Here is an 18,814-nt window from a genome sequence, read left to right on the forward strand (position 1 = left end):
GGAGGGCAAATTATTGTCATTTCTGGAATCAGTGGATTTGTAGATACCCAAATTTGAAAGAAAACTAATTTTGGTAGCCTATCGGTCACATCGGTGTTACATAATCGTGAATTATTCAATGAAGGCACTCGCTTGTCGCCACCTACTAACATGCAGAAAATGGATCAGTGAACACATCGGCTGAGTCCGAAATCACATACTCTCTTGAGTAGGTAGGCTACTTATTTTGAATAAGTAATTGCTTCATGACTGGTAAAAAAGTAAGTTCTCTATAGTAGGCTATGAATGTGTGTAGTATAAAATGTAGTCTGAGCGTGCTAAATTCACCATGTTGCCCTTATCATGTGACCTACTACCAGCATAGCTTCACTGCCATTCACAAATCCCCTCCTGCATGGCCTCATGGGATAGAAAGGTGTTCATCATGTGCACACTTCAGAATCTCGCCCGCAGTATCTAGCCAGATCAGGTACTTTCTGCGGCTGCCTACTCTTTTATACCAGAGAATGTCTACTGTGAATTCGGACATACTTCTTTAGTCACATACTGTTTTTTTGTGCCTATATAGTAGGGAAGTATGCGATTTCGGACGCACCCTTCTTCTTGGTGAACCGATTCATAAGATTCGAGTTCTTCTGATGAATCCAAATCAGGCAGAGAAACTGCAAGGGTTAACGTGCTAGTCGTTTCCTGGTTGGAGGCAAAGGGCGTGTTATTGTCTAGACTCCAGAGGAAGCTGTCAAGCTTCTCTTTCAAAGCAGCATCAGCTCAATCACCTACAACACCTCAGTGTGGGGTGAATGAGAAGCGCACACGGGACAATAACGTCACTGCTCTCTGACGGTTGCTCCTTTAACATTGCGTAACGCGCGATGCTGCTATGCGAAGAACGAGCAGCTGATATTTCATAGCTAACGGCGGCCTGATGGAGGGGACGATTGCGGATCTGAAAACATCTTAGCACCGCAGTTCGGACACGGAAGGGATCAAGCTATATCCAGACGACATTTCACCAGCGGTTTGCTCTGCACTGGTGAGGGAAATATCGTTTCATTTCGCACGGCGCCGCGCCTGTGGTGAAAGTTGTTTACTCGGCGAACAAAACAACAAGACTGTTTTTCCCCCTCGTTTTATTTACAGCAGAACGAGTTTATTTTTTGGTGTATAAAGGAGTAAACTGAGAGGATGGCAGGCCCTGATTCCCCGCAGCAGGTTGAAGAGAGCGCCGAGCAGATCGATGACGCCGAGCTGGCGTTTCAAGGCATCAACATGCTGCTCAATAATGGCTTTAAAGAAAGCGACGAGCTCTTCAAGAGATACAGGTACGATTAATATGAACCATGGTTTTATTATGTATATTATAAAATGGGCCTTGTTTGCCGTAATGGGAGACGAAGTATTTGGCCTCCCTGTCTTTATTTCTATTCATTTGAATATAACCAAAATATTGGACATGCCTCAAATGAACACTGATTTTTTTTTCCAGCTATAAACCTCACCATCATCAATTAAGCAATTGTTTATCTCACACACACACACACACACACACACACACACACACACACACACACACACACACACACACACACACACACACATAAACTTGCATAAAATTAAGTCAAATATAATCCTCCTGGATTTTCTGTTTTTGTTTCCATAATTTTGGAACATGTCTCACTTTCTGTACATTAAGTAAATGCCAAAATTCATAGTATTTATTTATTTATAAAAAAAAAAAAAAAAAAAAAAAAAAAACAGAATGGGCAATTGATTTAGCTTAAATTAAGATGCAACTCAGCCGGGACCAAATGTTGGTTTCTACATATTGCTGAACGTTTATTTCCCATTCAAATTTTTTTGGGGATTAATTTATTCTTACAATAAGTCAGGTAACGGGGTTGAATGTTTGTGCTTCTTGAATTAAACTTTAAATATAAAGTTTCAAGTAAATACAAGAGTTATTATAGGTAACTAAAACTAAAACCATAAAAAAATGTAAACTGTGATAAAATAAAAAGAAACTCAGCTTTATTTCAACATTTCTCAATACTAAAACTAAAAATTAATAAAAATTATATTGACAAAAAAAAAACTGACAAATAAACAATAATTCTAAATTTGAATAAGAACCACAATAATACCTCAATACAATAACACTGGTATACTTAGAATAGCTTCTTATTACAATGATGTGATAAGGTCCAAAAGCCCCATTTTAAAGGGGATACTGACTTTTGACCATTGTTCATTGAAAAATGTTCATTTTTGTTACAGAATAGTTTATCAAACATATTAAAACCATGTTTTAATAGGTCTCACAACAAAAATCGTGGGATTTCTACCTCAAATGCTTCTAAAAAAAGAAGGATAATGCAGCCAATCCTTCTCGTGAGAACGTCAAATAAATAAAATGATGGGTACATACTAGATGAATGGCTGTTTGCCTGGTTGATGTAGCCCTAGGCATGGGCGCCAACTTGCACAATAATACGGACTGATAGGCTAATATACACAAACAGAGATGGATAGATATAAATCACCTTTTTGAGTGGAAAATGCCTATTTTTTGTATTTGACTTGTTGCTGATTTGCAGATGGTTAATACTAGTAAATCAAATGTTAAACGAATGCGTTAAAATTGAAGAAATATGGTACATAATTATTTGTGAAGCCTGAGGGTTTATATATCTAAGAAACGGCTACTTAAGACATTCTTAAGGATACAGATAATCATGGATATTAGGCTTAATGCTATTAGAAGCTTAGTGCTTTGGCTTTATATGCGGTAATTCCTATTTTAATGTGAAATATAATCTTATGAGCAGGTCTGCACAGAGTTCTACACATCCCTGCCACTTGTATAAAATGTATATATATTTATTCAATATTAATTAATAATTCATATGAATTGGTATTAATTTTTGTTTTGCTTTTTGTCACCAAAACAAATATATTGCCCTCAGCTCTATAATGCATTTTACCATGTTTAAATCTCCAATTTTTTTTGTTTCTGGAATATTTAATGCTTTTCAAGAGGCTAAAGTTATTGTTTCATCACCTAAGCTTTGCGATATCCCATGATTCCTTATTTTGTCTGCAGGACCCACAGTCCTCTGATGAGCTTCGGTGCCAGTTTTGTCAGTTTCTTGGTAAGTGAACTCCATTAAAAGACTTTTAGGGTCCGTTTACACGACACCGTACTTTTTATGCGCTTTGTCCGTTCATTTTCACAACAACTGCGTTTTGGGGGCCTGAAAATGCTAACTTTTGAAAATGGGTTTCAAAGTGCACATTTGTGAAAACGATATTGGTATTGTCTCCGTGTAACGTTAAACTACAAAAACACGAATTTGTGAAAACGGTGAAATCATGTGCATGAACTATGTTCAGTCTATAGGCGCGTAGTGTTTCTATACAACGTGACATTGCCTACGTACCCTTAGGTAGTACTTCCAGTATGCTTGGCAAATAATTGGCTGAAAGTAATACTCAACTCGGGAGTTTGTGAAACTCCTTTTTGGGTTTGAACCTCAAGCTCATACTTGCCCAGAACATTAGCCACTAATCTAGTTTTACCACTAACCCTGTATGTATTGGGCCAAGTAGCCAGCTGTTTAACAAAGCATGCTGAGAAAAACAAAATGAAAAGCTGTAGTGGTAACATTAGCTGGACAGCCCAAGGTCGTTTTCTTGTCTAATTGGTTTGACATCAGCCCATCATTTCTAGTCCATCTCTGTTATATGACACAGTCAGCAAATGCTCTCGTTCATACTCCGACCGCGGTGCTGTTTCCTGCAGCGCTGCTCTCCTTTCATTCTGGACATTAATAGGAGAGAGAGGACAGGAAGTGAAATCCTGCAAGACAATTAGACTGTTCAGAATTGTTTATTTATTTATTTTATTCAACATTTATAGCAGGTATTTTATTTCTTTGAAGTGAAATATTTTTATTTATTTAAGGACTATAGCAATGTTTTTTTTATTTTTTTATTAATCTGTTTTATAAGATATTGTTTTTTTTATTGTTTAAAGATATTGAGAATAGCAAATACTGTTTTTTATTTTAATCTACATTTTTATAGGATATTTTTCTGTGAAATTAAATTTATTTTAATATTTTGTTTTGTGTGAGAATAGCACATAAAAAAATGTGTTGATATTTTTAAGGGAAATTGTATTTTTATTTATTTATTTATTTTATAGGAGTAGAGCAAATAATTGTTTAAAATTTTATTCTACATTTTTATAGGATATTTTTTCTCTGAAGTGAAATTTTTATTCTATTGTTTTTATTTGATGGGAGAGTAGCAAATATTGTTTTTCATTTTAATTTAGATTTTTTTTAATAGGATATTTTTCCCTGAAGTTAAATTATTTTATTTTTATTTATTCAAATTTTTATTTTATTTTGTATGAGAATTGCACAAAAAAAACATTCTACGTTTGTATAGGATATTTGAAAGGAATTTCACATATATGAGCATAGCACATAATTGGTTTCAATTTGATTCTGTATTAATAGGATATTTTCCTTGAAAGTGAAATTTCTATTCTATTCTATTGCAGTGCCCTTAATGTAATAATGGTAATGTGTGAAATATGGGAATAGCACACTGTACTATACAGTTTACATGGCAAGCATGGAATACCCAAAAGGCTAAATGTTTATTGTTGTTTAATGCGAACTGTTTCACATTCTATTTTTAAAAAAAGTAGTAGGCGGTGTTCAGTGTTTTCTGTGCAGTGTCCAGTATACTGTACGAATGAAGCTTGAGTTTCTCTAAGAGTTGAGGAATAGACCCTGTCACAACCTCTTATGTCAAGGCTGGTGCCTCAGGATATGAATTGTGATGTCATTATGATGTCACTTTGGTTGGGACTGTCTGTTCTGTATTTTTCAACTGACTTCCGACAATGATATTACCATTTTTGTCATGTTTTAAGAAGGTCTTCCTGTTATGGAAAGTAACGGTGTAACTATTGAGGGCCGTGCACAGATGTTGGTGTCCTCAATCTTCTCATTTAGATGTACTTCAAAATGGGTGACATATCTGTTCTCCATTTTTAGTGTAATTTTTTTCTGAAGATGAAAGAGGTTTAAGTTCTTGTAAAGAGTCATGTTTAAAAATAAAAAGGCCCATGCTCTTTGACTTTGAAAACCCCTGTTTAAGTATGATTCATTCTTTCCAAATATAGCTTTTCAAGTTAACCTTGTGAAAATGATTGCAGAAAAACAAATATTGTTTATTCCAACATTGTGCAGACCTAATATTCGTATGATCATAGAACGCCATGATGACATTCGAGGAGGAAAAAATGCAGATGGCCAGCGATGACCTGAGGACTACTGAAAAGCTCTGTGAGAGCGACAACACCGGCGTCATCGAGACCATCCGCAACAAAATCAAGAAGAGCGTGAGTTTGTTTGTTTGAGTGTGTGGCAGCAGGAGCGGCGGAATGCAGATTCCTCACATTTTCGTGGTTTTTTTCTTGGTGCCAGATGGACTCGCAGAGATCAGTGGCTATTGTGGATCGTCTTCAGAGACAGATCATCGTGGCTGACTGCCAGGTTTATCTCGCCGTGCTGTCCTTCGTCAAACAGGAACTCTCAGGTGGATTCCGCATGTTTGCGTTTTACATTCGAAAAACCAGCTTGGAACGTCATTTGCATGCCAACATGTAGAGCTGTTTATTTGTGGGGGTTAAACCAGGATGAACAAACTTGAAATATTAGAGAGTACAGTGCAGATGTCCCGTTTGATTTTTTTTGAAACCATAGAACATTTTAAACTTTTACATTTATTTATGTAATTTTTTTTTTCCGTTAAATTTGAAAAGTATTTATAATAATTGACAATACTCTTAATAATTATTATTGAGATAAGAATTAAAAAAAATTTTTTTTATTACTTTAAGTGTGCACAGATTTGTATTATTAAAAACAATTCAGCATGTCACCAAAATATTAAAAAGCTCTATCATGCAATTGTTATTATTATTATTATTATTATATATTTTATTGTACATCATTTAATTTTATATTTTTAAATGGGAAATTAATATTAAGAAAATATATTTTTATTTCCTTTTTAAAAAAAGTATTAATTTAACTACACAGGTTAACATTATTAAAAACGATGCAGCTTGTCACCGGAAATATTTTAAAGGCTTAATAATCCTGTAGAACATTGTGTTTAGAGTTGTAAACACATTTTCTTTAATTTAACGTCGTTATGACCTGTCGCCCATCAGCATACATCAAAGGAGGCTGGATCCTCCGTAAGGCCTGGAAAATGTACAACAAATGCTACAGCGACATCAGCCAACTGCAGGAAGCCTGCCGGAGACGGCCCTCTGACCAGGAGGGGGCGCTGGCCTCTGATCAGGCCAACCAAAACGCATCAACTGAGAGTGGCGGCCGGGTAACAGAAGAGGTTCTGGATCGCCTGAAGGGGTCCGTCAGCTTTGGCTATGGGCTCTTTCACTTGTGTATTTCGATGGTGCCTCCACACCTGCTCAAAATCGTCAACCTGCTGGGCTTCCCTGGAGACCGTCACCAAGGTCTTGCCTCCTTAGCATACGCCAGCGAGAGCAAAGATATGAAAGCACCACTCGCCACGTAAGCAAACATTTTTCTGTATTTTCACACCTTAGCACTGACAGTCCTGCTTTTGACGTGATTTTATGCTTGCTTATTAGCATTTATGGAAATGTTTTTGCGCTTGTATGCCAGAATAAGAAATCCCTCGCTGGCTCGCTCATGATGTGCTGTGCAGTGACGTGTATTCATGAGCACATGCTGTCACACCACTGAACTGGTTTCACACTGGGGTTACATAATTGATGACATCTGAAAGGTCAATTAAAGATAAAGGGCATTAGAGGGTAAGGTCATCTGAGCATGTGCAAGCAAATGCTAGCACAGACTCATCTACTCATTACTACTGAACATAAGTATGGCTTTTTTTAAAGAATTGAACAGGAAAACGATTTAATTTTTAATTCAAATATCATCTAATATGATATGATCCTCTAGGCTTACAGGTCTTCCATAAAGTCCATCGTAAAGCACCACCATCCATAACACCTTAGTAATGGCCTATCAACCACCCAGAACATCCTAGCAACTGCCTAGCAACCACCCAGCAAAATCTGTCTACCACATAGCAACATCCTTGAAACCATCCAAAACGCCCTAGCATAATGTGTGACACTATCCATATCACCTTAATCACTTAGCCTATCAACTACCCAGAACACCCTAACAAGCACATAGCAACGCCCTGGCAACCACCTAGTATTATTAGTAGCAAGACCTTAAATAACACCTTATGAACCACCTAGCAACAGCCTAGTAACCACCTAGCAACACCCTAGTAACCACCTAGAACACCCTAGAAATGGCTTAAAAACCTACCAGAACATTCTGGCTACCACATAGCAACGCCCTGGCAACCATCCACAACACCCTAGCATTATTAGTAGCAAGACCATCCATAACACCTTATTAACCGCCTAGTAACCTCCCTGAACAATCTAGCTTCCACAAAGCAACGCACTAGCAACCATCCACAGCACAGAAATATGGCAATTCGTACAGTAAAATTTTCATAAAATCGAAGAAACTAGTTCATTTTGATTTGTTTTTAAGAGGTTCGATTTTATTCACGAACTACTATTAACTACACTGAACTGAAATTCTTAAGCCTTTTTTCACTTCTCTGAGATGCGTTGTTCTCGGTTGTTGTTCATGGCCAGGGGCTGACAGATTGCGGAGCAGCTCTAATAATAGAGATGAATTTAAGCATACTTAATCCAGCCTGGGACAAACCCTCCCAATTTGCTCTTCAGATAAATAGATGCTGCTTTTTTTTTTTTCGAACCGACGTCGCTGTAGTATTTGTGCAGTTTGTACAAACCACATATATTAGCAAACACAACTAATAAACATCCAAACGGTGTTATTATATATACTTTCACTTCTTTTCTCAAATTATCTCTCTCAGTTTGGCTCTCTTGTGGTACCACACCGTAGTGCAGCCCTTCTTTGCCCTGGACGGCTCTGATTCGCGCGCGGGGCTCCTGGAGGCTAAAGCCATTCTGCAGAAGAAGGCGATGGTCTACCCAAACTCCTCTCTCTTCATCTTCTTCAGGGGACGGGTGCAGAGATTAGAGGTGGGCATTTAGGGCTTTCGCATCACTGTTTCATCAGAGCAAATGCTTGGTGCTTGATAATGATCAAATAATTTAAATAATAGTGCGGTTTATTCTTCCAGGAGATTTAATTACTATGCAACCACCGCAATTACTTTCTTTTACGGGCTGCGTTTGATGCATTGGAAGGCATCCAAAGCCAACCATTAATATTAAACATCTCGAATACAAAGAGAAAAACAAAATTCTATTGATGCAAGATGATAGTGTTTCATGTGTCAAGTTAAATCTGAGCACAGGAACATGGTCTAAGAAATGAGAAAAAAATCGAGTAAAAGGAAATCAAGTCAACATATTTATTATAGTTTATAATTATAATAATATAATATTAAAATAATTTATATGTATTATAATGTAATATTAAATACTGTTATTATAATAAAATATTTCTGTAATATATAGTTATTATTTATTATTATTGTATACTATAATAATTCATAGACATAATTGTATCTCAAATACAGATCATACACTGCCTACAATGCTTAATTATAAATATGTGCTGTCAAATCGATTAACAAGTTTGTAAATATATAATGTGTGTGTGTGTATGTATATATATATATATATACACATGCAGTACATGTATACAAAGATGTGCACGCACATATATATATTTACAAACTTTTATGATTAAATGCGATTAATCGTGATTAATCGATTTTATACTATCTTTTTCTTTTCTTTTTTAGTGCCAAATCAACAGTGCGCTGGCGTCATTTCAGGATGCCCTGGAGTTCGCCTCAGACCAAAGAGAGATTCAACACGTGTGCCTCTATGAAATAGGTACAAATTCGTAGTTGTCTTACTTTTTAGATGGAACAGAATCAGTGCTCGGAAAGTATAGTCGTTTAATTAAATATGATTGAATTTCGAACCGCCATTTTAGAAAATTAATATTTCAGTGTTTCATGTATCATTCCATTTGCAGGCTGGTGCAGCATGATAGAGATGAACTTTGAAGATGCCTTCAGGTCTTTTGAGCGACTGAAGAATGAATCCCGATGGTCGCAGTGTTACTATGCTTACCTCACTGGAGGTCAGATTATGTTCTCTGTCAAACTCTCTCGAACGTCTCTTTAAAATAACCGTTTTAATGAAAGCTTTTACGTCTCAACCCAAAGTATGTCAGGGGGCTGCTGGTGATCTAGAGGGAGCCAAAGCTGTTTTTCGAGATGTCCAGAAGCTTTTTAAACGCAAGAACAATCAGATTGAGCAGTTTGCACTGAAAAGAGTGAGTTATTTTCTATTATATCAAGCCTTTTTCCAATAATTTATTAATTATAATAATGTTTTAATAAAGTTATTATAAGTAAAAAAAAAAAATTGTTATTTATAAACTCGAACTCATAATTACTATAAATTATATATATATAATTGTAATTATTGCAATTTATAATATACAAATAATTGTTATATTAATAAGAAAATAATTATGCTTAGCTTATGTAAATATATTGAATGTATAAACCATTTTTATTTGCGTATTGATCCATTTATTTATTATGTAGTATTTTCTAATAATTTATATTTACAATTATAGTTATCAGCTAAAGTTTTAGTTTATATATAAACTTAAGCTCATAACTATAATTTATAAATATTAAATTTGTCACACACACACATTATTTATTTATATTGTATATATATATGTATATATATATGTGTGTAAGTATTTTTATATATATTAAAAATAGATTATTAAATATATATATATATATATATATATATATATATATATATATATATATATATATATATATATATACTGTATGTATATATATATTTATTATTATATTATAATTTATAATACATTATACATTCAATATTTAAATAAATGCAATCAAACAATTTTGATTGTTTATTATATAGTATTTAGTAATTATTTCTTTATTTTTGTAAAATGTATAAATATTACCCCTCTCTCTCTCACACACAAGCACAATTATTTATGTATATATTTATGTGTGTATGTAATTATATTTCATGTCTAAATAATTTTGTCTTATTAAAGGGATAGTTCACCCAAAAATGAAAATTCTGTCATCATTTACTCACCCTCAAGTTGTTTCAAACCTGTATGAGTTTCTTTCTTCTGTTGAACACAAAGGAAGATATTTTGAAGAATGTTGGTGACCAGGCAGTTGATGGACCCCATTGACTTCCATAGTATCTTTTTTTCCTACTATGGAAGTCAATGGGGTCCAGCAACTGCCTGGTCTCCAACATTCTTCAAAATATCTTCCTTTGTGTTCAACAGAAGAAAGAAACTCATACAGGTTTGTTACAACTTGAGGGTGAGTAAATGATGACAGAATTTTCATTTTTGGGTGAACTATCCCTTTAATATATTTATTAATATATAATATTTGATTATTAATATAAAAAATAATTAGTTAAGTATTGTATAACCATTTTTATTTTATTATTAGTCATTTCTAAACTTTTTTACTTTTTGTCTCACTAGGCAGAGAAACTGAGGAAAGTCCCCCTTACTCGAGAGCTTTGCATTCTGGGTATTGTGGAGGTGCTATACTTATGGAAAGCTCTTCCAAACTGCTCTTCCTCCAAACTCCAGCTCATGAACCAAGGTAAAGAGAACCGTGACTTAATGCGAGATGCAATGCATCCTGTCAGTCAGCTCTGAGCGGCTCTCTTCCCTCATTATAACACTGATCTTGATGCTGTATTCAGTGCTACAGGGGCTGGATGACCCCTCAAGCCTGGGCCTAAAACACCTGCTGCTTGGTGCTATTCAGAAATGTCTTGGAAATATTAAAGATGCTGTTCAGGTTTGTTCAGTCACCTCAGGTTTGTTGTTACTCGTTGTGCATGCAAACTAAGGTAATTTACCTATACATGTCTTAAAGGTACAGTAACGGAACTGACATATTTGATGCTGAGAATCATTGAGAGGGAGGAAAATGTCTTAAAATAGTTTCTTAGTACCCAAAAACAGTTTACAAATAGATTTCAGGGGACAAATGTTACAAAATGCAGAAGATGGCAAGCTTAAAAAATGTTTCGGAATGATCTGGCACAGGTTTAATCTTGTTTATCCGCTCACATAGAGTGCTTAATACTGATTTGGTTTTTATTTTGTTCGTAGTCGTTCCAGCTGGCAGCGCAGGATGAATACGGCCGCCTGAATAACAGTTACGTGCAGCCATATTCCTGCTATGAGCTGGGCTGCGTGTTACTGGCTAAACCTGAGGTAAATGTCTTTCAGAATCAATTTATTCTCAGTTTGAAGGCACTGTATTTAAGTAATTCTGCATCTCTGTTTACAGTAGACTTTATTTTAACCTTGACTCTCTTTACGTGCAATCATAAGTGTCTTTTAGAAACATTTGCGTGGTATTACTTAAAAAACCACATGAATCTCATGGTGTGGTTCTTGTATGTTCTTTATTAACCAGCTAGAATTATTAAGAAATTATATTAATAATATATTTATTGTGTTTTTACTATTTCTTAATATGCTTAATATTTTGTATTGTAATATATAATATACAAATAATTATTTTTAATTAATTTATAATATCATTATTTGTATTTCTATATCAGCATTATTTCTATCTGAAACATGCTAGCAATATGATATGTTATAGCAACACTCTTGCAACCATCTGGTACAATCTAGCAACCATACAATTCCTACTGAAAACCTTCTAGCCGAGGTATCAGTGTATCCCTGCTGAAAACCTTCAAACCGATATCGATATTGGTATCAGTGCATCCCTACTGAAAACCTTTAAACCGATATTGGTATCGGTGCATCCCTACTAAAAACCTTTAAACCGATATCGATACTGGTATTGGTATCGGTGCATCCCTACTGAAAACCTTTAAACCGATATCGATACTGGTATTGGTATCGGTGCATCCCTACTGAAAACCTTTAAACCGATATTGATACTGGTATTGGTATCAGTGCATCTCTACTGAAAACCTTTAAACCGATATTGATACTGGTATTGGTATCAGTGCATCCCTACTGAAAACATTTAAACCGATATCGGGATTGGTATCGGTGAATCTCTACTGAAAACCTTTAAACCGATATCGATACTGGTATTGGTATCGGTGCATCTCTACTGAAAACCTTTAAACCGATATCGATACTGGTATTGGTATCGGTGCATCCCTACTGAAAACCTTTAAACCGATATCGATACTGGTGTTGGTATCGGTGCATCCCTACTGAAAACCTTTAAACCGATATCGATACTGGTGTTGGTATCGGTGCATCTCTACTGAAAACCTTTAAACCGATATCGATACTGGTATTGGTATCGGTGCATCTCTACTGAAAACCTTTAAACCGATATCGATACTGGTGTTGGTATCGGTGCATCTCTACTGAAAACCTTTAAACCGATATCGATACTGGTGTTGGTATCGGTGCATCCCTACTGAAAACCTTTAAACCGATATCGATACTGGTATTGGTATCGGTGCATCCCTACTGAAAACCTTTAAACCGATATCGATACTGGTGTTGGTATCGGTGCATCCCTACTGAAAACCTTTAAACCGATATCGATACTGGTGTTGGTATCGGTGCATCCCTACTGAAAACCTTTAAACCGATATCGATACTGGTATTGGTATCGGTGCATCCCTACTGAAAACCTTTAAACCGATATCGATACTGGTGTTGGTATCGGTGCATCCCTACTGAAAACTTTTAAACCAATATCGATACTGGTATTGGTGTATCCCTACTGAAAACCTTTAAACCGATATCGATACTGGTGTTGGTATCAGTGCATCCCTACTGAAAACCTTTAAACCGATATCGGTATTGGTATCGGTGCATCCCTTCTGAAAACCTTTCAACTTTAGTCTTTTAAAACCACTTAGTTTTTTTAAGTTTTTTTATTTAAATAACCGCTCTAACATGAATTGTGTCTCTTATATTCTTTATTAACCAGCTAGAAGTTTAATAAAATACAGTGAAATTAAACTAAATCAGGATTGTGCATTTGTGATTTATGTTAAAAAAAAAAATATTTTCTAAATATACTTACTATTGTTTTTTCGCCCTAAGACTCTGAGTAAAGGAAGATCATTACTGCTTCAGGCCAAGGTAAGTCCATGACTGTCAGCGATTTTTAGTCTCTTGAATACGTCAGTAAATTGAGATTAAATGGTGACTACCTTTGCTTGCAGGAGAACTACACCGGGTACGACTTTGAGAACAGACTGCATGTCCGTATCCATTCTGCCCTCGCCTCCATAAAGGAAGTGGTCCCTCACTGACCCAGTCCGACCACCAAGTGCACCATACCTTGACCACTCCTGTCCAGCACTTTTCGAAACGAAAGCCATTTAAAGTAATGCTTTTCTGGAGGGAGAAACCAAAAGTCAGTGGACTTCAGCTGACAGAGGACGTGTTCGCCAATATTTTTCCGCCTAGTATTGAATCACTGTTCATGTAGCTGTTAATCCCTATGATATCGAATTTTCACGTTCACATTTACACCCACATCATAGTGCAGATACACAGATTTTGTGTGTTCTGGATTGATCGGAAGTGCAGAAAAACGTAACTCTCACAAAGAAACACGATAAATCGAGTAGACCAACTGGTTAGATCCTTTCCCATAGCTTGCGCTATCATACAAAATACATTAGCATGGGATAGAACATAGATAACATTAACACATAAAATTAAATATGTATTGTGTAACGCTTTAACCCTTTAATAAATAAGAGTATCCAACCTTACCTATATGTCAAATCAAGATTGTATGCACCATTATGAAGTCGAGTGATCGACCGATATGAGACTGAAATGGCCAGTGCTCTGATTTTACTGAAGCGTGTAATTGTTCATTTATTATTATTATTGAGCCCAATTTTAGTAAAATCTAAAAACTGATTTTACATTATTTCACTCAAAAATGTGTAATAATGAATTATTTATTTAGTTTTTCTACTGGTCAAGTTTGGAATAAAGTTGTTGTTTTTTTTAAGAATGTTCATCAAGGCTGCATTTGATAAAAAAAATACAGTAAAAAAACAGTAATATTGTGAAATTATATTACAATCGAAAATAACTTTTATTTGAATTAATTAAAAAATATAATTTATTTCTAAGATGCAAAGCTGAATTTTCAGCATCATTACTATCAGCATCTTCAGTGTCACTTGATCCTTCAGAAATTATTCTGATGTGCTGATTTGCTGCTCAAGAAACATTTCCTATCATTTCATATTAAATTATTTTTTTCTTCCAAGCATGCCAAAATGGTCAAATATTGGTTGTTGAATAGGTCTGGCATATATATATACACATACATATATATAGCGTTTTGTCACTAGTCTAGTCTACTCACTAGTCTACTTTTACAGGTTAAAATGCATTACATTCAAAGTTGGCTGTTTTTGTTGTATTTACTGCAAAGTTTGAACACTAGGGTTGACGATTACAAAGGGGTCACAATGTCTAAAGTACGTCAGGGTTCCTCTGGTGATGCTAGAACCTAAATTTGACTAATTTCATCTCATCTGTACTTCTGTGTATTAAGTTTGAGAACAGCAGCATCTTTGCCATAACTTTCGATCTCTTGTCCTCTGCTGGACAGCAGACATTTTCTGAAGTGAAAACCATGCACAACTACCTACTGGTCTTCCTCTGGGCCAGAGGAGGTCATTTAATTTTAAACCTTGGTTTTGACAAACTGTATGTTGTATTTGGGTTTTTGTGCTAGGTGTTCTGTAATAATATTCTTGGCCCAAGCTTATTTTTCTCTAGACTTTTAACAGCACATCAGTATCTCCTTTTGATGATGTCGCCTCTAAAGAACTTGAAATCATTTTGAGTGTGTATATATTGTGAAATTGTTGTGAAATTTGCACCACCTTATTTTCTTGGCCCCATAGATGTAATATGTCTGTCCCTTCAGTGGACTTTATTCACTACTGTACATGATTCTCTATGGAAAAATCCCCTCTGGTCTCTCTCTCAGTAACTCGATCTGAAGCTCATAACATGTCTTCACTGTGAAACGTGTCAATATTGGATGTTCATGGTATTTATACCTTGTGACTGAGGACAAAAGAATTAGGAAATTTCAATAATAAAATAACAAAACTTGCCATCAAATGCTGTACATGAGTTCATGTGTGTTTATTGACTTATGATGTTTGAGGCAGGAGTTTGCAGAGCTCAAATGGTAAGTTAAGTACTACTCCAATTCTATTTTCCTGAAACATTTTTTTCCAGCTATTAATTAGACACCTTTCCTTGACGTATTAGTAGAAAAAAAAATCTAAACAGATTTATTGAAATAAACATAAATTATGTTAAACTTATCTTAAACATATCTGAAACACTTTATATTGTGTCACTTTTGTTTCTGTTTGAAGTCCCCGGAAAGCCTATAATTTAGTTGTAATAGGTTTTTAGACTATTTGATGCCATGAACCCCCATATATGATGATCCCTTTGCAAAGAACTTGCTTCCTGAAACAAAGCCTGTTATATAAATATAAGTTGACTCCTATGTGTGAAAAATACTAAGTGTGATATTAAGACAACATTAATAATTAGCCTTTTAATGTTTACGTTCCTCCAGTGAATCTTGTCCATCTCCACCACTGGTGATGGTACTCTACCATTTTAGTAGAAGAACCAGGATCGTCGCTAGGTCATTGTGAATGTGAATCCAATGTGAATCTAATTGAATGTGAAGCGAATAGAATGTGAATTGAATTTAAATGGAATCGAATATGAATCGAATATAAATTGAATCGTATGTGAATCGAATCGAAAAGAATGTAAAGGGGTGGATTCTGGAATCCACAGCAGCTTCAATGTATATCTAATAAGTGATTATAATCCAAGGTATTAATAAATATTTTTCCTTTTAAATATCACATGAGTTGATTGACTTCTCTAGGAAGAAGTCTTATGAGATTTCTCTTATGAGAAGTTACCAGTGTGATTCCTGAAAAGTTATTTTCATATATTCTCTAATGACTGAATATGATATCTGAGAGGTGACTGCATCCAGCTTCCAGAAATGAAATATGGAATTGTTTGGTGACCCCTGAATTAAAGTGTCCTCTCATTGAGAGAAAGAAAATGTTATCTTGATGTTTTGAGAAGACTAGCTAGAGCCTGGCCAAATCCAGCCTTGAAGAGGCTGTGTGTCTGTGTGTTAGTATTCTTGGTTTCAGCTCAAGGAACAAGTGGCATTATTGGACATGGACTGACTTGTTTTCTTCGACATGTTGGCGACTTGAAACGCAGATCTGCGACCTGGAAGGTCAAGTCGTGCCTAAATTCAGGGTCAGAGTGTCAGCCGCCTAATCGATGGAGATATGCTTCAATCTATTTGTTTATCAATCTAAGTTTATGTGTGGAAAATGTGTGTTTATCTATTCCTTACTTGAATCGCTACTTTTCAAAAATGAATCGCTACAAAAAAAGAATTGCTACTTTTTAAAAATGAATAGCTACTTTTTAAAAATGAATCGCTACTTGTGTATACAAATGTATCTGTACAACTGTAACTGGCAGCCTACAAACTCCTTGAAGCTGACTTCTGCTGATGAAACTGCTATCTTCTGTAAAAAAAAAATCATTTATTATAATTCTGACTCTTTTCTTATATTGACCACTTCTGATTCCGGGTCTTAATTAATCATATCTGGTCCTTCGGTCTTTAACTGTAATCCCCTAACAGAATGAACTTTTTGAACATTGAACTATTTTCCCTAAAATGATTAGCTACTTTTTATCCCAAAATGAATCACTACTTTTTAAAAATGAATCGCTACTTTCCAAAAATGAATCGCTACTTTTCAAAAATGAATCGCTACAAAAAAATAATTGCTACTTTTTTAAAATGAATAGCTACTTTTTAAAAATGAATCGCTACTTTTTTTTAAAAAATGAATCGATACTTTTTTAAAAACGAATCGCTACTTTTTAAAAAATGAATCGCTACTTTTAAAAAAAATTAATCGCTACTTTTTTAAAAATGAATCGCTACTTTTTTTAAATGAATCGCTACTTTTTAAAAATGAATCGCTACTTTTTTTTTTAAAACGAATTGCTACTTTTCAAAAACGAATCGCTACTTTTTCAAAATGAATCGCTACTTTTCAAAAAATGAATCGCTACTTTAAAAAAAAAATGAATCGATACTTTTTAAAAAATGAATCGGTACTTTTTTAAAAGATGAATCGCTACTTTAAAAAAATGAATCGCTACTTTAAAAAAAAATGAATCGCTACTTTTTAAAAAAAAATAATCGCTAATTTTTTAAAAATGAATCGCTACTTTTTTTAAATGAATCGCTACTTTTTAAAAATGAATCGCTACTTTTTTTTAAAAAACGAATTGCTACTTTTCAAAAACGAATCGCTACTTTTTCAAAATGAATCGCTACTTTTCAAAAAAATTAATCGCTACTTTCCAAAAAATGAATCGCTACTTTAAAAAAAATGAATCGATACTTTTTAAAAAATGAATCGGTACTTTTTTAAAAGATGAATCGCTACTTTAAAAAAAATTAATCGCTACTTTAAAAAAAAATGAATCGCTACTTTAAAAAAAAATAATCGCTACTTTTTAAAATATGAATCGCTACTTTTCAAAAAATGAATCGCTATTTTTTTAAAAGATAAATCACTACTTTTTTTAAATGAATCGATACTTTTTTTTAAATGAATCGCTACTTTAAAAAAAAATGAATCGATACTTTTTTACAAAAATGAATCGATACTTTTTAAAAAATGAATCGGTACTTTTTAAAAAGATGAATCGCTACTTTAAAAAAAATGAATCGCTACTTAAAAAAAAATTAAACGCTATTTAAAAAAAAAAGAATCGCTACTTTTTAAAATATGAATCGCTACTTTAAAAAAAAATGAATCGATACTTTTTTTAAAAAATGAATCGATACTTTTTAAAAAATGAATCGGTACTTTTTAAAAAGATGAATCGCTACTTTAAAAAAAATGAATCGCTACTTAAAAAAAAATTAAACGCTATTTAAAAAAAAAAGAATCGCTACTTTTTAAAATATGAATCGCTACTTTTCAAAAAATGAATCGCTACTTTTTTAAAAGATAAATCACTACTTTTTTTAAATGAATCGATACTTTTTTTAAAAAAAATTAATCGCTACTTTTTAAAAAAAAAATTCATCGCTACTTTTTAAAAAAATGAATCGCTATTTTTTAAAAATGAATCGCTACTTTTTTAAAAAATGAATCGCTACTTTTCAAAAAACGAATCCCTACTTTTTTTTAAAAATGAATCGCTACTTTAAAAAAAAATTAATCGTTACTTTTTAAAAATGAATCGCTACTTTTTTTTAAATGAATCGCTACTAAAAAGAAAAGAAAAATGAATTGCTACTAAAAAGAAAAGAAAAAAAGAATCGCTACTTTTTTAAATGAATCGCTACTTTTTTTTAAATGAATCGCTACTTTTTAAAATGAATCGATATTTTTTCAAAATGATTCGCTATTTTTTCAAAATGAATCACTACTTTCAAAATGTTTTTATTGCTACTGAATCGCTACTTTGAAAAAAATTAATCACTACTTTAAAAAAAATGAATTGCTACTTTTCCA

General features: G+C 33.9%; 1 protein-coding gene across 1 annotated transcript; it reads left to right on the forward strand.

Moving 5' to 3' along the window:
* The first annotated feature begins 402 nt into the window (after nt 1-402).
* ttc39c (tetratricopeptide repeat domain 39C) lies at nt 403-15,337 on the forward strand. The gene is made up of 15 exons (XM_079592199.1): nt 403-1,033; nt 1,141-1,322; nt 3,101-3,149; nt 5,288-5,416; nt 5,502-5,613; nt 6,254-6,620; nt 8,008-8,176; nt 8,908-9,001; nt 9,147-9,254; nt 9,340-9,449; nt 10,683-10,806; nt 10,910-11,007; nt 11,325-11,429; nt 13,269-13,307; nt 13,391-15,337. The coding sequence occupies exons 2-15, from the start codon at nt 1,186-1,188 to the stop codon at nt 13,478-13,480; spliced, it is 1,731 nt and encodes a 576-aa protein (XP_079448325.1). The 5' UTR covers nt 403-1,033; nt 1,141-1,185; the 3' UTR covers nt 13,481-15,337.
* Nucleotides 15,338-18,814: the final 3,477 nt, after the last annotated feature.

This window comes from Phoxinus phoxinus, assembly GCF_949152265.1.
Source record: "Phoxinus phoxinus genome assembly, chromosome: 20".
Classification (NCBI taxonomy): domain Eukaryota; kingdom Metazoa; phylum Chordata; class Actinopteri; order Cypriniformes; family Leuciscidae; genus Phoxinus; species Phoxinus phoxinus.

Coding starts and splice junctions, on each gene's coding strand:
- ttc39c (XM_079592199.1), top strand. CDS start 1,186: ATGGCAGGCCCTGATTCCCCGCAGCAGGTTGAAGAGAGCGCCGAGCAG. Junction 8,177..8,907: donor GACGGGTGCAGAGATTAGAG/GTGGGCATTTAG, acceptor TTTCTTTTTTAG/TGCCAAATCAACAGTGCGCT. Junction 11,008..11,324: donor ATATTAAAGATGCTGTTCAG/GTTTGTTCAGTC, acceptor TTTTGTTCGTAG/TCGTTCCAGCTGGCAGCGCA.